Source organism: Dermacentor variabilis, chromosome 4 (assembly GCF_050947875.1).
Source record: "Dermacentor variabilis isolate Ectoservices chromosome 4, ASM5094787v1, whole genome shotgun sequence".
NCBI classification, from domain to species: domain Eukaryota; kingdom Metazoa; phylum Arthropoda; class Arachnida; order Ixodida; family Ixodidae; genus Dermacentor; species Dermacentor variabilis.
In genome coordinates this window covers 188,774,873-188,796,533 of record NC_134571.1, presented here as the reverse complement: position 1 = coordinate 188,796,533, position 21,661 = coordinate 188,774,873, and the positions used below count along the sequence as shown (strand labels likewise).

At 48.4% G+C, this 21,661-nt stretch overlaps 1 protein-coding gene across 1 annotated transcript in view; it reads right to left on the bottom strand.

Annotated features, from left to right (window-relative positions):
• LOC142580019 (uncharacterized) overlaps nucleotides 1-21,661 on the bottom strand; it is a 121,259-nt gene that overhangs the window by 70,941 nt on the left and 28,657 nt on the right. Inside the window, exons 4-6 of the mRNA XM_075690745.1 lie at nucleotides 10,920-11,023; nucleotides 8,061-8,263; nucleotides 6,241-6,409 (exon numbers count right to left, since the gene is read on the bottom strand). Coding sequence (XP_075546860.1) covers nucleotides 6,241-6,409; nucleotides 8,061-8,263; nucleotides 10,920-11,023 — 476 coding nt within the window. The remainder of the gene's footprint in view (nucleotides 1-6,240; nucleotides 6,410-8,060; nucleotides 8,264-10,919; nucleotides 11,024-21,661) is intronic.

Sequence of the window (21,661 nt, the reverse complement as noted above, 5' to 3'; positions counted from 1 at the left end):
ATGCGCCACGCACGCTTTGATCTTTCTATGGTGACGCATTCGAGCACGTTGAATATTGGTTGGATGACTTCGAACGAATCGCCAGCTTCAAGGAGTGGGACGACACCAAGGAGATCCGATACGTCTGCTTTGCACTCGAGGATTCAGCATGCATAGGCTATGTTAACCACGAATTTATTTTGGCAAGCTGGAAAGAATTTCAGCGACAGCTTCGTGACACCTACAGGAGCGCTGAAAGGAAAGAACAAGCAGAGCGAGCCATGGTGTCACGAAATCATAGGCGAACCGACGGCACTGCTATGTTCGTCAAAGAAATGTCTCAGCTGTTTCGGTGAGCGGGTCCCTCAATGTCTGAGGAGGAGAAAGCGCGGCTTTCCATACGTGGAGTAAAAGAGCAACTGTTTGCCGACCTTGTGCGTAATCTTCGTACCGCTGTGCGGAGTTCCTTCTTGAGGCATCAACCATGGAGAGGAAGTTTCGGCAGCGGTCGTCGCAATATGAGCGTCTCACCGTCGCCGCCTGCTCCCTCGTGACAGGAATCGAAAGTAGATGTTTCACAGACCTCGTCCGGCGTGTGGCGAGGGAATAACTCCAAAGGTTGCACGCAGTGTGACCCCAGCCGAATGTGACGGCAATTACAGATGTAGTTCGTGACGAGATCCGACAGGTAACGCAACCTTTCGCGCACCCCTTGATAAATTATGCCCAAGCAATGCGTGTGCCAGTGCAAACTACAGTCAGTTTCTTCTCTCCAACAGGACAGGCGCCATTGCGTTTCCAAGAGCCAAAACCCCGCGTACGGCTTCATATAGTGACCCCCGACTGAACGCGAGGAAAGCAAGTGTGTGGCGCACGGCCAGAAATCGTCCGCTGTGTTACTACTGTGCGGAAGCCGGTGACCTTTACAGTACTGTACGTTCCCCCAAATGGGTCTCCGCTGCTTTTACCCTGAAACGCATTGCCCGCGCTAGGGCGAGTGCCCACAGGAATCGAAGGTTATCTGTCAGGACGTCATGACCTTGCGGTGACACAGCGACGGCAGTCTCGATCACCGTCTCCTAGTCACTTCGTTCCCCCTAGCAGCAACACTACCCCCTTCGATTCTGCCGGCCGCAGTTGCTCCAGCACATCGAAGGAACTAGCACCAGTGACCTGCAGGGGTGAGGTAGCTATCCGCGAAACATAAGTTTGCTCCCTCGACGCCGGCTGTGATCGACATCAATTTCCAACATCTCACATGATACCAGTTTCCGCTGACATTACCATTTCTGTTGATGGCTGCCAAGTAACTGCTCTCGTCGACACCGGTGCCGATTACTCTGTTCTCAGTGGTACATTAGCAGCTGCAATGTGGAACGTTACCACGCTTTGGGAAGGTCCCCAGCAGCGCACAGCCACTGGTCGTCTTGTAACACCAACAGGGCGATGAACGGCCAGAATTCAAATCCGCAATTTTACTTTTATTGGCTCTTTCTTCGTAATGCCGCATTGTTCGCGTGAAATAACCATGGTGATGGATTTCCCCCAGAAATATCAAGCCATCATTAATCTGCGCGACCTACTCGTTTCATTCTCTAGCCAACTCATTGTACCGCCGGATGAATACCCCTCAGAGCGAACAGCATTACGTGTCGTTGATCTCACAGTTGCAGTTCCTCCACGTAGTAGCATGTTCGATGTCGGCTAGTGCGAGTCCGACAAAAATGTTCCCAGAATTGCTGAAGCAACGTTTCCGCCCTACTAGGTCGTCAAATCTGCGTCGGAAGAGCTGTTCTTAACTCCATCGCAAGCAAACAGCGATCATGGTCACGAATTTCAGTGGAGAGTTACAGCAGTTTGTACAGCGCAGTGTAACAGCACACTTCGAGCACTTCAATGCACCAGAAGACTGCGCATCTTTCACAGAACTATCGGTCAGCAGTTCGCATGAGGCAAAGGCCGCCAGTGCAATTGAGGTGAGCCCGCACCTAGCGCCGGCGCAGATGAAGTCTCGTTCGCCTTCTGCGCTCGTTCAATGAGTTTAGCGTCCACTTCAAGAGTAAAACAGAATACGTTTATGAAACACCGCATCATCAACGATCCGTCTGTGAGGGCGTGCACGAACATACCCACCGGGTTTCCCAGAAGGCGCTTGATGCCACTTGTAGCGAATTCGAGCTGATACTCGAAGACGACAATGTACAACCTTCCAGTAGTCTGTGTGAATCACCGCTTATATTGGTGAAAAAGAAAGACGGCCGCCTACAGTTATGCGCGGGTAACCCGAAACTCAACCACTTCACAATAAAGATGTGTATCCTTTGCCCCGCATTGATGACTCCTTAGATCACCTCCGGCGTGCCTGATCTTTTCATCCATGGACTTGTGGAGTGGCTACTGGCAGATTGAAGTAGATGAGCGCGACCGTAAAAAGACTGCCTTTATTACAACGGATGGCCTAATATGGGTTTGGTGTTCTTCCCATTCGGCTTGTCTTAAGTTGCAACAACTTTTAAGCGAATGATGGTGTATGTCTCAACTGGCCTAAAGTGACAATCTTGTCTCGTGTATTTAGACGACACAATACTCTCCTCTGCAACGTTTGAACAACACATCGAGCAATCTAAAACCGTCCTTCAGGCCATCCTCACCGCTGGTCCCTCCCTTCAACATAAAAAATGCCTCATCGCATACTACGAACTCAAATTCATTGGCGACGTAGTCATTAACGCTGGAATTTGGCCTGACCCAGAGAAAACTGCGGCTGTTGCTTATTTCCCGACATCTAGAAACAAGCGGGAAGTCCGGCGCTTCCTGGAGCTCTCCGTCTGCTACCACCGCTTCGATGAGAATTTTTCACACCTCGATGAACCACTAACTCCGCTTACGAAGGACGACGTTTCTTTTGTTTGGGCACAAACAGCAAAACGCCTTTCGCGAGCTGCAGACCCGCCCACAATGACAGTGACAAGAACTTTATTGGAGTGTCCTGAGGAACTTGATTGATTCGGCTCCCCAATCAAGCAGGTGGCTCCGCCCACGACGGGACCGCGAGGTGGTGACTCTCTGCGACGTCACGGGCCCTCTGGGCGGCCTGTAGTTGGTGCGTCAATTCCGAGCTCTTTAGCAAGGCGTCCCACTTTGACTTGTATGGAAGGTCGGAGCACGCGTTGTATAGGCACAGTTAGAACATGTGGTCGAAGGAGCAGCATGCGTGACCGCATTTGGAGCCCGGCTGCGGAAGTGAGGGTCTATCCAACTGAGCGCTCTGGGAGCAGTTAGGATCTCGTCTGTAAGAGCCTGAAAGTAACGACCTGAGCCCTTTTCAGTTTCGGAATTGGGGGAGGGAATTTCCTAGTGCTGTGTCTGTAATGCGACGTAATTTCGGTATAGGTTGTTAGAGGATCTTTGAAGGGGCAATCCTGTGGGAGAGCCGGACTGTTATCTCGGACGCGGTTCGTAAATTCACGCGCCAGGCAGTTGGCCCGCTCGTTAGGGTTGCAACCCGCTTGGTTAGGTATATCATTCACGTGGGCCGGGAACCACGCTATGCTATGACCTCCAGTGCCTTCACCCGTAGCAATACGAAAAGATTTGTTGACCATGCCGGCTGCGTGTTCAGAAATTATAGCCGACGAGAAAGCCCTGACCGCCATGCGCGTGCCGGAGAAAATGGTCGTCGGGCCTTTTGCGGCTTGAAGGGTCGAGTCTCTCGCGGTTTCCTCCTTTTGGTTTGCATGTGTGCTCCAATTCTGGGCTACTTTGACACGGATACCGATACAAAAACACACGGATGCAAGCAACATTGGCATCGGTGTTGTTCTTGTGCAGCTACAACTAGGTATCGCTCGAGTTACTGCGTACGCCAGCTGAACTTTATCATCTTCGGAGAGAAATTATTTCACTACCGAAGACGAATGTTTCGCCATCACGTGGGCCATCGCGAAGTTTGGACTTTACCTGCTAGCTTGCCATTTCAAGTGAACGTATTCACTTCCACCTCAGCTGTGATGCCGCTTCTGGTATACATGTTGGCATGCTTATGTATTGTGATCTCCTCGCGACGCTCACGGCGCGCACGCTCAGATTCCGCGCGCGCCGGACGACCACCGCAAGGGAGACCCTAAACAAAGCTCTCTAGAAACCACAAAGAACATTTATTAAGTTTGGACTCAATACAGACACACGTTTTAACATCACGTCCGGTTATGAAGCGAATTAATACACAAAACATGGCCGAGTGGTCGCGGGTGGCCGCTAACGGTGCACCGCGACAGAGAGAGAACAAAGAACCCCAGCAGTAAGAGGCTGCCTACCTTAGGTCAGCACATGCCATCGTGCGCCCCACAGCAGAGAAAAGGGAAATAGAAAGAAACGACAGACGAACAGACGGGGGCACGATCGGAAGACGCTGCCTCAGGACATCGAGACGACGGAAGAGTGCGCGCGCCCGCCGAGGGCGGGACCCCAACGAGCCGAAGTATCCATCCGAAGGCGGCGGACAAAGGGGGCCGTCGCCGGCAGAGAGGAACACGTACGCACCCTCCGACGCCCCGATGTGGTCTCTCCGGACCCCGTGTTGCGCGCGCTTACTCGGAGTGCACGCAAGCAGGGCCCGAATCCCGCCAAAATGTTAGCCAATGGGGAAAGCCTGTTGACCATCCCGTGAGCGGGATGGCAGCAGAGCGACAGTGTTTTATGACCCGCTGCCACCCCGTCCAGGCAAGGAGGAGAGGGACACGGAGCCCCCGGCAACACAACGAAATGGCTCCACACAACCACCGCGAGAGCCCGAAAAACTCCGCGAGAGCCAGAAACCCCACAGTATGCACTTTTACTTTTTCTGATTGGATTAAATCAACACAGCTTGTGTTATAAAATAAAAAGCTGTGTTACTGCAATATACCTTCTTGTTTCTTGTGGGTGCTGTTATCACCTTTCTCTAAACCACTGCAGTTACTTTATGCACCGTTATTCTTAAATGAATGTATGGTTGCTGCTACGATACTGTGATAACATGTGGTATGCGGGAGTGCGAAACATAAACATGCGAAGACAGTGCGCCCTGCGGGGGCGAAGAGGACAGCGACTCTTTGCAAATACTCGCAAGAGTGATCATCATCATCGACACCAATTTGGGAGCGGCGGCAGTGGCGCCTCAAAAAGCGTGGCGCGAGAGAGTGTGGCCCGTGGCCCGTGGCGTGAGCAGTGCGCGAGGTTCGGCGGTCGACGGAAAACAGCTTCCTCGCTGGGCGTCTGGCCCATAGGAGCTATCGCCGCCCGCGCCAATACGCCACACCCCAGTCAACGCTGTCGCCCGCTGGGAGGTTACCTCGCTCCGCTCTTCCGCTGGGCACTGGTCCAGGAGGGCTGGCGGTCCTGAACCGGGGCGGTCGAGCGTTCGGATGAGCGGCCACAGGGCTACCCCGCCAGCTGTGGACGCAACCCGGTGATTGCGGCCCGCCACCTGAGCCCCGCGAGGTGGTCCGACGTGGCCGTTCGACCCGGCCGTTCGACCCGGCCGTTCGACCCGGCCGTTCGACCCGGCCGTTCGACCCGGCCGTTCGACCCGGCCGTCCGACCCGGCCGTCCGAACCGGCGGTCCGACCCGGCCGTCCGACACTGCTGTCCGACCCCGCTGGCCGACCCCGCAGGCCGACATCTGTTCCACGAGGTCTCCGACATGGCGACAGGCGCTTCTGCCTGAACTGTAGGCCAATTATAAGTCACCGATGCATAGCTATAGCTGCATGTCATCTATGGGGTATTTGGGGAACTGTCACGTGTGTGTGCCGTTTTCTGTGTTATGTACGTCAATACATGTCTGATGTGTGTTTGTGCTTCTGCTCGCTGCGTCTGCCTCTGATCCGGCCCCAATAACATCACAGATACCTTGTGCATACAAACACTGTGATCCTTCTGTGCGCTTCAGGTGGTGATGATTGAAATAAAATACAAGCTAGCTGGGTGTTCCAGTAGTGAGAGGAGAGCTTGTCCATTGTCTGCTACTTATGCTTCTCTAACGGTTCCATTAAATAGTCGTCGAGCGGAGGGTGATTAGTCGCTGGTAATTTAAGAGCCTTTCTCTTGGTCGTGTTTTCCGGTTGGCTGACACGACCAACCGCTCTCGCAGAGATCTGCAGAACCTTAATGTTATTACATGACGCACCATGCTACAAGGCCATTGAGCAAGGCTGCTATAAAAAACAAGATACTTCTATAGTTTAAAGCAAAGCTTTACATTTGCCAGCCACCAAGTACCTTGTATATTTCGACGAGTTCGCTGATGCATTGTAGACTCGCGCCGGGAGTCACTATCACAAAAGGTGTGCCCAAAAGCACGCCGAAAGTGATGCAGATGATTCCCGAGGCATGCGTGATGGGGGCAGCAATCAACACCACGTCGCTGGCATCCCAGGAAAAGCAAGGCCTGCGGCATATTCACATGACACATGTCTGAGGAAAGTTATTGCGAGAAGGAGATGTGTTATTAGTTCAAGTCAATCTTACAAGCCGATCCTTCAAAAGGCGCCCACGACAAAATATTTATTAGAGCCGTATTGAATATTTCAAGAGAAAGGAGGTTGGCAAATGAAACCAGGGGTGCTGTGCAGAAAAGCCCGAGTTCGGCAATATTCCAGATCTCTGCTAACTCTGGCGGCACTGTCAGAAGATTTAGCTAATGGCATCGAGACAAATTTGAACCCGGGGCACGTCTCCGATATTGTAAGGTTATCTAGATTCACGCTTGGGTTATCGTAGCTTGGGCACTGCTTCATGGGTGGCCGAAAAACAAGGAGTGAGCGGGTCGAACCAGGAGTGCCTTCATTCATTTGATTATTGTTCCGCCGAGTGCATTAACTGTCCAAGTCAGCTTTAGGAAAAAGTGTCATATTTTACCACATTCGAAGGGAAGCGAAGGGTTAGCACCACACTGTCCGCATTGGCAGTGGATAGGCAGAAAATGTCCGAAGGAGGGGACACGCCCCTGACGCGCCCCAGAAGTATGCGGCCACTTGCTTGCACCGGGTGTGTAGACAGATAGTCAGATAATCAAGGTATTACGAATTTCGTTGACAGCAATAAGGAGTGATGGCGCGTAACATTTCCCATTGGTATCTGTTTGAAACAACGAAGAGTGTACGCAGGGCGCGCTCGTGCTGACATACGTGGCTTTATCTCGATATTTTGTCTGATTCTTTCGCGCATTTCACGTTATGTTTGGTCACTGACTTCCGTCGAAAAAACTCAGGCGAGCGAAAAACTCGGGGCATCCTGCATAGCTCTCTAGACAAAGCTTTTATTGGCATTCGGCAATTGATAATTTTCATGTCCTCGTTTGTACTACGACTAAGAAACCAACGTAAAAGTGTAGAAATCGCCTATAAGTGAGCCATCTCCCTTATGCAATCCTTGGAAGTATGTTTCAGCGCCAGTCCAACCAACGGCTCGAATTGGATGAAGTAAGGTTCATCATTGACTACATGCGTCCTTAGTTCTGAGAGAAATTTTAGGAGCTGAAACACTTTCGCAACACGCATGCATTGCATTGAGAAGAAATCATTTTTCCTAAGGCTTTTTTTGTAGCGTACTTTTTAAACGGTATAAATACTTTTGCGTTATGACTTTCCGGTTACCACTTTACATTTAAATAATATCCACACCATCTTGCTCACTCCCACCAATGTCCGCTACAATGCGCTTTCCGCCCAAGTGATTATTGCAGATTATAGAGTTATTCCCAACCACCATCCCACACCATGGCCCTCTAACTCAGCATTACGCCATGGTTTCAATTTCAGACTATTCTGTTTTTATGGAATTATAATTTTTGAAACGTTGGCAACGCGCTCAATGAACTCGCTTTTCCTCCTCTTCCCAACCGAGAATGTTCATGAGGTGTTCAAAACTCGCTTTTCGGATAATTGATTCTAAAAAACACACTATTAGAATAATAGAGCGAGAACACAAAAGGCAATAGAGATGCACAAAACCACGGATCTGGTTTTTACAAAAACCTTTCCAGACTTTTTGCCCTTAATTGTTTTTTTTTACTATTCTGCTCATTAGTTTGGGCTTACCCTGCCGTGGCCATGTTTGCTACGAAGCCGTAGTGGGTGACGACCACACCTTTTGCAAGACCAGTGGTTCCTGAGGTGTAGCAAATCCCAAGCACGCAATCTTTAGGATCCTCCACGAGGACTTCTCGGAACAAAGCCTCGTCCATGTTAAGGAAAGAGGCCGTTGACTGAAATCCTTCCGTAGGAGCCGTCGCAAAGAGTCCCTGCAGAGAAAATTACATTAACATGAATCAAACAGTCACTGTCGCGCTAGGGGTAAACATAGATCTCTCGCTCCTCTCCGCGCGCAGATGAATATACATCCTCTAATTATCCATTCATCAGCAAAACAAAACAAAGTCAAGAAGAAGAAGGTCGTGTTTGGAGCGTTTCACAAATTTCATAGCCTTAGGGGGCTGAGAAGTGCTTAAAATTCGAGAAGAAAAGCAGGATAGGTGTACATCTAAAAGCAGTTCTTTCGAAAATGTGCGCACATTGGTTGCCCTCCAGCATCAGTGTGCTGTGCTCTCGTTCAGTGCTCATCTTACCTTTATCCGTGAAGCTGGGCACTGATAAGTGCTTATTTCAAGCATTATTTATGGTTTATTGATGAGATCTAGCGTACCTCATTTTAATTAGCTGTTGAAAAGACCACGTCATGTTTAAAGAGAGTTGCCAGATGGGACAAGTGAGATTTAGTAGCACACAGACAAAGCAGCGCGATGTCTATGTGCTCCTTCTTGTCTCCACCCATGGGGTAGCGCTGTTTTTCTTTTATCATGAGTGAACAAGCCAGAAATTCAACCTGGCTAAACACTAGACATCTGGGGAACCGGTCTCTGCTTTAACAATTGTACGTGGCAGCAAATACTGCCTGTCAAGAATGATTTTGGCAGCCTACAAGGGTCAACTCGTCGGACGGAATGCGGGGTTATCGGTAGTTTAGTCAAATCATATTTCATAGCACATGTAAAGGTGAAACTAATAGGCAGGCGACAGAGGCCTATTCGATCAAGCGGAGCAGTGGAACTTACCGTTTGTGTCCCGTGCTCATAACAGCCTGCTTCTTCAGGAAAGTCCTCTGCACGCATCTTTTGGATAACACGCTGTGTTGACAGGTCATTTCGCTTTAACGTTTCGTTGATTTTTCAGCGAGTGCCTTCACCACCGCGATCACGCGACTGATTGCTGTTCTTAAAGCAATTTTTCGTGTTGAATGAAGCTCATTTAGAGGTCAGCGCCCCTTTTATTTTGTGTACTTCTTCCGCGTCTGTTTGGTACCGTTACGTTTCTGGAGTATCATACGAATGTGTTATTGTTTACTTGTTTTTGTACGACTTATTTTTGTCTAACCCACTCCTGCAATAGCCCCATAAAGGGGCTGCAGTATGTATAAATAAAATAAATAAATAAAGAGAATCTGTGCCCTCCCCCTTCCCTCGCTGCTACTCACGGCAGAAAGAGGACAGGAAGTGCGCACTTACCACACAAGATAGAAGAACGATGAATAATTTGGACTGGCTGCTCGTGCACATATCAATTATGTGGTTCAAATAAAAATGAGCTTAGCAGACTGCCAAAAATCTGCCACGCTGCCTCTTCGAAAAATGTGAACGGGATTCTACTGAAAACCATTTCAGAGCAGCTTCCGCAGAGAACAGGGCAGAGCAGTTTTCGTTTTCGTAACAAATGCCTTTAGGCAAGTCAGTAGCGTCGACAATAAGGCTATACCACAAACAAAAAGCAATAGCATGCACTCTAAACTACCGAAAGATTACTCACGGCAATGAAAGGTCATTGCAACGCAGTATAGGACAACAAGGCATCTAAAATCACTCTCGTATGCTTTGTATTATGCTGGTTCATTTTTGATTACCTATTCAGAATAAGGTTATCGGTTCGTCCTGAAATCTCTCGACCGAGATCTATGCGGCAAGATACAACGGCTCATTGGCCTCAGTCAGAAAAAGGGTGCATTGATTCATTGATTTCCTGACAACAGAGATCTCAAAAGCACGAATATTTTGAAATAACAAGTCGTTACTCGTGATCAGTTCATGAATGCAATAGAGTTTCTGTACATGTCGCGCAAAACATAGTTGTTGTAGCGAAGAACACTCCTCTGCAGCACTGTTCTCGGGAAGCGCTGCTCGTCCTGAGACCCTGCGCTGATGGTCCGCCCCCAACCGCTGTTGGCTAATAAACACCTTTTCATTATATATAAATGTAAATATATGTAGGAGTCTTTGTTAAAAACTAGTTCCCAACAGTATACTATTAGGAGCAGTTATAATTCGCACGTAGATGATGCGATGTTCCTACAAAATTGCGCAAATAAAGAAGAGCACAAACTTTTTTACAGAACCAGCTACATCGGTAGCTGATTACCGTGTGTGTAACCAAAGGCATGTAACAACGCTTTTGGGCAGATAATAATAAAACAGCCTTTGTATGCGTGACATAATTCATTAAACAATTTTTCTCAACTGTAATTATTCAAGCATATGATTGCGAATGTAAAAGAAACTTAATATATCCCCTCTAAAGAAATAGATGCTGTCCTTGAGTATTACCAACTTTTTCACTCAGTGTTCATATTGATAACAGACCATGTAATATGCAGAGGCTCTGAGATCCTACCCGGCGAAACCCCAGTAACTATTGACTGAAGAGAAGACAAATTATAGCACACTGTTACATACTGAAAGATACAGTAAAGTACTGTTCAGGTGTACAAAGCACTAATAATAATGCATACTAGAGCTTTCTTTGTATTTTCATGTCACTAACACTATGCAGTAAGACAAGCCAGCTATGCAGCAATTGCTGAAACTATTATTTTTATTGTAGTAAGAAAAAATGTTCTGTGCATATTCTCACCTTTATTTCCAATGAAGACGCCGCCTTACGAGCCTTTTCCGCAAAGGCGGCATCCGTTAGAATGTGAGTGCTGTCGCTGTCGCTTAGCTGGTAGCGCAGTTCGCCTTGGTTGCGGGAAGGAAAGAAGAAACAAGGAAATTCATGTCAATGTTGGAGTCTAAACGGCGTGAAGCTTCTCTGAGTTGGAAGGTAAGATTTCAGCACCAGCGCGTGACACGACCGCCGCCTCATTGCTTGTGCCACTTGGCTGCCCGCCTCGTGAGGCAGAAGGCGATGTGCGATGCTTGGAAACGTGTGGTTGAATGAATGAATGAATTCTGGGGTTTTACGTGACAAAATCACGATTTGTTTATTGGGCACGCGGTAGTTTAATTTTCTGGAATAATGTAGAGAACCAGGAGACCTTTACCGTGCGCCCAATGCAACAGACACGGGCGTTTTGGCACTTCATCCCCATCGGAACGCGGCCGCCGTGAACGGGATTTGATCCCGCGTCTTAGTACTTAGCGCTGTATTATTCATAGTTATATGCACAGATAATTACGACGCATGTACAACTGTACGAAAAAAAATCTACCAGAAGCAATCTCATGATAAATCTCGATCTGAATGCGATTAGCATTGAAACGATGAAGTGACGCACCCTATTGCCAACGCCAAAACTTCTATGCAGCGGGCCTCCTCTACCTCTACTGCTGTCTTACTGCGCACGCTGCGCCATCTAGCGGTGCCACTGTAAAGTCTACGTGTGGCACGAATTTCATACCGTTGGTCATAGGATACTCTTAAAGGAACTTAAAGTTAGCGCTCACAGATTCATGGAACACACTTCTACTAGACAGATTCATAGAACAGCGACACACTTCTACTAGCACATACCGGACCCGAATTGATATAAAAGAGGGTCATTCAAGAGCAGCACCGACCGAGTGGCACACATTCAGTGCTCCAAGTCGGTGTCAACGGGGTTCATTCAAGTTCGGTACATAACCAGTGCAACATTTCCAGTGTCGCATTTCATGGTCCACATTGGCGTCAAAGATGGCCGTTAAAAAACGCCGAATAGGTACAAAGTGCCTGATATCAGGTACGTAAGTTGGTCCAGCGGTTAGTTTCGAATCCTGTTCCCGCATCACATCAAAAAATACAATTTGGCGGGAAAACGGTTTGAGATGTACATGATAGATAGATAGATAGATAGATAGATAGATACATAGACAGACAGACAGACAGACAGACAGACAGACAGACAGACAGACAGACAGACAGACAGACAGACAGACAGACAGACAGACAGACCGACAGACAGGTAGCCAGACTGGGAGATAGATAGATAGATAGATAGATAGATAGATAGATAGATAGATAGATAGATAGATAGATAGATAGATAGATAGATAGATAGATAGATAGATAGATAGATAGATAGATAGATAGATAGATAGATAATCGATGTGCCTACTTCAGGCGTATTGAGGCTATTTACAGATATCCTTAAAACGCTGGAAGTAGGCAAAGAATGCCAATCGCATTAAAAAACTACTGAAGGAGGGTGTAATATTGAGCTTGTTGGTAAAACATGCTTTAAAGTTCGATTGATAGCGCAAGTAAACCGGAGGGACTTTCAACGCTTTGTTTTCTCTTCTGTCCCTTCTGGTGTTTTTGCGCTGTTAATGAAACTCGAATACCGAAGGACTTGTGCCTCACAAAGGCAGTAAACGGATATGTCATCGGCGCGCTCCGTAACCACCGAGACGACGCAACCTCCACCGGCCGCCCTTGCCCGGGCCTCTTTCGCCGGGAGTCATATGGGAAGCCGCCTTCTCGCCGTTTCCCACCGACCGTCTTCGTCCCGGGACTGGCAGCTGGGTGTTCTTCGCTTCGGCTCCGCACCGTGACAGCGAAAATGGCCAATCGCTGATATCTCCAAGTGCCCACAACTACACCAACGCCTTCATACAAGTGAGCGCTCTCTACAGATCCCTCTTGAGGTTAGGGCGAACCCCAGGGGGGACACCAGGCCCGAGAAACTGGCCCCTTTGCGCCACTGCCGTGCTACGCCTTGCGACGCATCCTCCCCTACTGTTGCCAGTATGGAGGTTCAGGTGCAAGGTACGGACATGGACCCGAACCAGTATGACCCTCGGAACTGTACCCAAGGCCTGAGAACTCAGGCAAACCACCGGGAAACCAGAAAAGCGAGCCAAGGTACAAACGCCGATCCTGCTGGCCGGGAGACGCAGAGTCAGTCGCGGGAGACCGCCACAACTCCCGCACTACACAGCTCCTCGAAGCATCTACGCGCGCTCCGTACAGCTGCACAAAAGATCAAGCAACTGCCGGTTCTTCCCCCAGACGAATATAAAGTCGTCTTCCGCTCCCAGGGAGGCCTTGACCTGACGACGCTCCAGCCACGCTACCTCCTCCCCGCTCTCATGCAGGCCGCTGCACTGACCGACCTATCTACGCTGACACATCGGGTTCGCCGCGTCCATAACACTTGCATAGTGTCTGTGGCGAATCACGGTGACGCTTTCAAGCTCGTAAAACTCCATCCCATCATCTACGACGAACTTGAGTATGCCATGGCGGCATATAATGCACCCCCTGATGGCTCAGTTAGGGGAGTTATTACGAATGCTTACTGGAAAGAATCGCCACAAGAACTTCTAGCAGACTTGGCCCGCAACACCCACGCTACTGTACTAGAAGCTCGATGGCTGGGACTCACACGTTCGATACTCATCACCTTCGGCCAAGCCATCGTCCTCCGAAAAATTGTTTATGGCGGAGGACTGCATCTGTGCACGCCCTATATACCAAGAGTCGAGACCTGCAGTAACCGCCGCACCACAGTTCACCACAAGGATGTCTGTATACAGCCTAGGACACACAAGTGCCCCAGATGCGGCGAGCTACACCCGAAGGAGCCAAGCACAACATGAATTCCACTCTGCATCATTTTCCAAGGCCCTCATTTGTCCGGGACCCGAAAATGCAAGCACCGCCACCTCCATAGGACAACCAAGCCCACCTCCGAACGGGAACTACGATGCCGGCAACGAGTAGACCACCACTTACCGCGCAGTGCAGGATCTGAACGCTCGGAAGCATCTGTCGGCCAACAAACAGGGCGCTCTATGAGCTCGGACCGACCTACACGGGCCGACAAGCGGAATACACCCAACGTGACCACAAAACTGGCAAGCAACCCTGGAACCCTGGAACCTCGTGGCCACAAAACTGGCAAACAACACCCCGCTTACCCTGGAACCCCGTGACCAGTAGGTTCGGGCTCTGCGTGTGGAGGTAAGCCGCCTCACAACACACAACCCTGTTCCCCCCTCCTCCCCACCTTGGAATCCAAATTCTACTTAGAATCCGAATTTGACGCTGAATTAGTAGTTCTGGAGGCGCACGTCGAGCCCAAATTCACAACACTCGCCGAGCAGCTATCTTCTCGCCTTGAGCAACAGATAGACACACTTTTTACACGCTTAAACCCGCCGTGGTTGCTCAGTGGCTATGGTGTTGGGCTGCTGAGCACGAGGTCGCGGGATCGAATCCCCGGCCACGGCGGCCGCATTTCGATGGGGGCGAAATGCGAAAACACCCGTGTACTTAGATTTAGGTGCACGTTAAAGAACCCCAGGTGGTCAAAAATTTCCGGAGTCCTCCACTACGGCGTGCCTCATAATCAGAAAGTGGTTTTGGCACGTAAAACCCCAAATATTATATTATTATTATTTTTACACGCTTAAGCCCAACTCTCGGACGTACTTTCCACAATTTGAGACGCGCCTTGAGAGGCTAGAGACAAATACCAGCTCTTCACATGAGGGGTCCCCTACCTCTATCCTACACCCACCTACTCCTCTTATCCCACTTACACTACCACCAAGAGAACCTATCCTCGCCCCACTCATGGTGCAATCTGGCGGGCGGGGATAATTCTACCCACCTATCACTAATTCAATGAAACTGCCACGGGTTTCGGAAAGTGCGCACCAGTGCAACTCTTAATACCTACCCTTCCTGCCGTACCTAAGCTCCTTTTGTTACATGACACACAACATCAAGCCAAACTTCCCAGTTACCACGCAGTACACTCAACCACATCAGGAACACATAAAACACATAAGGAAGTATAATATGGATAGAATTGACCATGCTCTCAGGAACGGAGGAAGCCTAAAAGCAGTGAAGAAGAAACTAGGAATAGGCAGGAATCACATGTATGCGTTAAGAGACAAAGCCGGCAATATTATTACTTATATGGATGAGATAGTTCAAGTGGCTGAGGAGTGGTATAGAGATTTATGCAGTACCACAGTACCAGTGGCACCCACGACGATAATGGAAGGGAGCATAGCCTAGAGGAATTTGAAATCCCACAAGTAACGCCGGAAGAAGCAAAGAAAGCCTTGGGAGCTATGCAAAGGGGGAAGACAGCTGGGGAGCATCAGGTAACAGCAGATTTGTTGAAGGATGGTGGGCAGATTGTTCTAGAAAAAACTGGCCACCCTGTATACGCTATGCCTCATGACTTCGAGCGTACCGCTATCTTGGAAGAACGCTAACATAATCCTAATCCATAAGAAAGGGGACGCTGAAGGCTTGAAAAATTTTAGACTGATCAGCTTACTGTCCGTTGCCTACAAACTATTTACTAAGGTGATCGCAAATAGAATCAGGAACACCTTAGACTTCTGTCAACCAAAGGAACAGGGAGGATTCGGTAAAGGCTACTCAACAATAGACCATACTCACAGTATCAATCAGGTGATAGAGAAATGTGCGAAATATAACCAACCCTTGTATATAGCTTTCATTGATTACGAGAAAGCGTTTCATTCAGTCAAAACCTCAGCAGTCATGGAGGCATTCCGGATCAGGTTGTAGACGAGCCGTATGTAGAAATACTGAAAGATATCTATAGCGGCTCCACAGCCACCGTAGTCCTCCATAAAGAAAGCAACAAAATCCCAATAAAGAAAGGCGTCAGGCAGGGAGATACAATCTCTCCAATGCTATTCACAGCGTGTTTACAAGAGGTATTCAGAAACCTGGATTGGGAAGAATTGGGGATAAAAGTTAATGGAGAAGACCTTAGTAACTTGCGATTCGCTGATGATATTGCCTTGCTTAGTAGCTCAGGGGACTAATTGCAATGCACGCTCCCTGATCTGGAGAGGCAAAGCAGAAGAGTGGGTCTAAAAATTAATCTGCAGAAAACTAAAGTAATGTTTAACAGTCTCGGTAGAGAACAGCAGTTTACGATAGGTAGCGAGGCACTGGAAGTGGTAAGAGAATACATCTACTTAGGGCAGGAAGTGACCGCGGATCCGGATGATGAGACTGAAATAATCAGAAGAATAAGAATGGGCTGGGGTGCGTTTGGCAGGCATTCTCAAATCAATTTCCAGCAAACCGTATGGCATGAAGGAGCGTGATTTGTGTTGTCTCGTTCATGCCTTCCTACTCAGCCGCTTCCTCTACACAGTCCCATATCGTCGACTTCGAGAAGAAGAAATCGCCACCCTATATGCTATGCTTCGTAATGCCTGCAAGGTGGCCCTACACCTCCCCCCTAACACGCAAACCACCAAACTTCTCCAGCCTAGGCTCCACAACACCACACACGAACTCATGGAGGCCAACAGACAAGCATAATACACTCGCTTAGCCCAATCTTTCACAGGACGTTACATACTAGACGCTCTTAAAATTCCCATATCAGCAGCCGACCCCACACTCCTACCAGTTCCCCACCCCATACACACTCAGTGCATATTAAAACCTCTCCCTCGGAACAGCCGCGCCACCTATCATTCGGCCCACCGCAAAGCCCGTAAAAAAGCTCTCCACAAATACTACGGTTACGAAGCTGACGCTGTATGGGTGGACGCAACATGCACGGGCGAAAACATGGCAGCTGTAGTCGTTGACAATACACTCCATCTCATCGCAACTCTCCACCTTCCTGATGCATCCACCCCGGAATCCTCCGAAGAAGCGGCGATCGCGCCTGCCTTCACACACACTGATGCTCGGTACGTCCTTAGCGACTCAAAAACCGCACTCCTAAATTTTGCACGAGGACGAATCCACGAGACCGCTTTCCGCATTCTCAGCTCGCCCTCCGCAAACCCGCACCGCAATGTGGAACTGATTTGGGTGCCTGCGCACTCTGGGAACCCCGGCAACGAAGCCAACAAACCGATCCCTTCATCATCATCATCGTCATCATCCTAGTTACGCCCACTGCAGAGCAAAGGCCTTTCCTATACTTCTCCAACTACTCCGGTCATGTACTAATTGTGGTCATGCCGTCCCTGCAAACTTCTTAATCTCATCCGCCCACCTAACTTTCTGCCGCCGCCTGCTACGCTTCCCTTCCCTGGAATCGAGTCCGTAACCTTTAATGACCATCGGTTATCTTCCCTCCTCGTTACATGTCCTGCCCATGTCCCCCCCCCCCCCCATTTCATTTTCTTGATTTCAACTAAGATGTCATTACCTCGCGTTTGTTCCCTCAACCAATTTGCTCTTTTCTTATCCCTTAATGTTACAACCATCATTCTTCTTCCCAAAACTCAATTTAAGTAGAACCTTCTTCGTAAGCCTCCAGGTTTCTGCCCCATACGTGAGTACTAGTAAGACACAGCTATTATAGACTTTTCTCTTGAGGGATAATGGCAACCTGTTGTTCATGATCTGAACGCACTCCAGCGCATCCCAAACGCACCCTAAACGCACCCTAAACGCACCTCAGCTCATTGTTATTCATATGATTATTTCAGTCTCATCATCCGGATCCGCGGTCACTACCTGCCCTAAGTACATGTATTCCCTTACCACTTCCAGTGCCTCGCTACCTATCGTAAACTGCTGTTCTCTACCGAGACTGTTAAACATTACTTTAGTTTTCTGCAGATTAATTTTTAGACCCACCCTTCTGCTTTGCCTCTCCAGATCAGGGAGCATGCATTGCAATTGGTCCCCTGAGCTACTAAGCAAGGCAATATCATGAGCGAATCGCAAGTTACTAAGGTATTCTCCATTAACTCTTATCCCCAATTCTTCCCAATCCAGGTCTCTGAATACCTCTCGTAAACACACTGTGAATAGCATTGGAGAGTTCGTATCTCCCTGCCTGACTCCTTTCTTTATTGGGATTTTGTTGCTGTGTTTATGGAGGACTACGGTGGCTCTGGTGAAGGAGTGCGTTGCCGGGCCTGGTCCCGGTGACCAGAACCGGTTACGCACTCCCTCACCATAGTAGGATTGGCCACCCTGGTGCAGTACCTCACCACAACCTCCTACATGAATACAACAATCAAACCAGTTCCTTGGCAATTATCACGAAATATGATGGCGCTGGCTCGAGACCCGCACCCTTCCCTCCCCCTGTTTCCTTTCCCGCATCCGCCCGAGAGCATACACCCCCTCGTGTGCTCAATGCACTCACCCCCATGCTACTACGCTTACCCACATTCTCCTTGAATGCCCGACGGGAATGGTAGACCCCTAGGATTACTTGGGAGGAATGGGAGACCCTGCTCCGCTCCACGGACGCGGCCAGGCAGAAGATCGCCACTGACCGGGCCGCCCACGTCATGGTACTCCATGAAATCAGAAACGTGTAGTGCAGTGGGATCGTGTGGGGGCTATGGGACCTACGTGGACGAACCCTTTGGTCAAATAAAGTTGTCTCTCTCTCTGTCTCTCTCTCTAAAAAAGTCATGTTTTGGTTGTGTGGGGGAGAGCGGAGTTTCGGGCTTCGACTCGGACAGACGCGTCGGCGTTAGAATAAAGCGACTCTTTAATGGACAACGGCTCTTCCGTTGCGCTGCCACCGTGCACTCGAATCATCGAGGGGCGCCGACTTCGCACCTTAAACACCTGCCCTGCTTAACTGCTGTTGAAGCTACCAGAGGATAAAGGGAAAGGAAATTATTTGATAGCTAGGTAGATAGATAATTAGATAGATAGATAGATAGATAGATAGATAGATAGATAGATAGATAGATAGATAGATAGATAGATAGATAGATAGATAGATAGATAGATAGATAGATAGATAATCAGGCGCCGAAAGGTGCGTGAACTGCAGTATGCATGCTAATTGCATTGAGACTTCGAAGATTTCAAACCTCTCGTGTCACAGCGGCAGACCCTTTATGGTGGATCGGCCAAAAATGCACACGTACCCACTGCTCGTGTTTCCAGTTCGGGCATAGACTGCGAGCGAAGCTGTCTATGTGTATCACATAGACATCTTTATCCGGCGAGGGAACTACGACCAACACCGAATTCCAGGAAAGAGGCAAAGGAAGCTTCGCTTTAACGAAGTGGAAATCTAATTGCCCACTTTTCGCTGTTTTTGTTGCTTGGCAAAACTTCATTATTACAATCTTCGTAACTTAGCACAAGTTATGAGCAACTGGTGTTTAGCTCGTCGTAAAGTGAAAACGTTTGTAGTGGCATTAACATCTGCTTGACTTTGTATCCTGGTGAAGAAGTCGACAGTGCCGCCAGTTCTCTCGACAAAGGTGACACGTTGATGATAGTAACTGCTGTGTGTGTATTGGAACGGAGACCTGCGTTAGTTATATCTGATCATTTATAAGAAATAAATCGGAAAGAAACAATTTCAGTGAATCATCGAATTTACGCGGAACGAAAAAACGTCCGGTATTGCTTAAACCACACGCGCTGTTGGTGTCGTTCTTTTTAAGTGTAAAGTCGGTGCGACATAATTTTCTGCTCTCCGTCACAGCCTTATTTCTCGGCACCGATTTCTAAGCCAAATATCTCTCTGTTAAACAAGAGGGCTCAGGTGTAAGGAACTTATAACAAAAGCACTTTCACACGAAACAAACACACGGAAGTGTGCCATTGTAAACTAACTTATTCAGCAGCCGCTGCTCAAACTATATAAACATAACGCCTATACGCGCACTTTATAGGTAAATCACGGCAAGCATCTAGGCACTCAGAAGTGAAACAGACGTATTGCTAGACTGTAGTATTGCTAATCTAGTCTTGCCGCCATTCCGTATATAAACATGTCCCATCAGTTACCGTTAACTATTTTCAAATTGTTAGGATCCTTAGAATCTTTAAAAGCGGTAACTTAAATCTGAAATTCTCACATAATCAACCAAGACACCAAACATATTAGGCCACTAGCTAACCTTAATTCTTAACCTCACCTACTCTTCCATTTCGAACAATTTTTTCCTGCCTACTACTCAATTTAATGTACTCTTTCGGGTTTTTACGTCTGTACCAACTGTACGACCCGCTTCTGCCATGTACACTTGCCCCCACCCGCTTCTACGCGCGTTACCCTCCTGTTTGTTATACCGGCTTCGGTCCCCCTCCGCTTCTCTTTTCCCTTCCTTTCTTTTTCTTTAAATCTATTTTTTGAAACCCCCTCATCAACACATTCCGAAGTCAATATGCCCTTTTCGGCACCTCAACCCAGAGTATCGCCATTTCTGGATGCCGCCGTAACGACACCTACGTTGAGCGACTGGGGCAATGCCCCTTGAAAGACCATGCCGCTGCCTTTCAGTCACCCCACACATTGCACCGCAGACTCCTCGTCGCCATCTTAACTATTTCAATATTACTCGACGTATTGCTGCTATGCTACTCAAGTCACTCTTTCAATTCATGTTTTTTTTTCTGTGTGTGTGCGTGTTTTTTTTGTTGTTGTTGTTTTTTTTGTCTTTTGTGTAACTGGTGCCGTGACCGCCTGACCGGCCCTTATAATGCCACAAAAACATGCCGCCAACGACTCCCCCTGAATGCTTCCTAACCTCTCGCATCCCCAACACGCTCCCTAGCCCCCGTCTTTCTTAAATTTTTGTTTTTCTCTTTCTTGTTCTTTTTCTCTCCCCCTTTTTTTCGGTCTTGGTGCCGCCCTGGATTACCCCCCTTTTTTTTCTTTTTCCCTTTTTTTGCTTTTGTTTCTTTTCTCTTCTCCCCGCGTGCCCACTTTCACGCTCTTGTCCCCTCGTCTTGGGAACGAAGCTCACAGACGTCGGACGACAGCGCTTGTTTCCTCTGGTAGTCCCTCTCTTTAAAACCAGCCTCCAGCGACAACACCCGCACGTGACGTCACTGCACTAACCCTTTAAAACTAACACGCCGAGAATGACGAGGCCGCCTTTGACGAAGATAGGTCCTCCGATCGAAACGTTGGCCAGCCTTTCTGAGGCACCTTATCCCTGTTTACGAACTTTATACCACAGTGTGCTATTCCATCTGTCAACCCCTTTCTTGTTTTTGGACTTCCGCTATACTATGATTCTCTTGGCGTTTGGACTTTGTATCAGTGCACAATATTAGCGAGTGCAGGCGTGCCAGCTTGCATGACACTAAAAGGGCACTAAGCTACCATAGATGGTTGCCATATTTTCGAGTTTACGACAGGTTTCTTGGCTAGTATGGTTTTACTGATGTTCCATGTTGCGTCTAGGCAAGAATTAATGGCGTTGCTGTGGTGCCTTTGCTAATCGCGACACGGATTGTCAAAGAGCCTCTCTTTAAGCACAAATGTTTGCATGGGCTGATGGAGTGATGTAGAAGATATTATCCACAGACGAATTAAATCCTACAAAGCATGTTGACAAAACTGTAAGGGGCTTCTATTTTATGATACATGAAGGAGAGGGTAGCGACTCTATACTTCAGCACCCTGAAGTGCGCGATCTTGTATGACAGTAAAT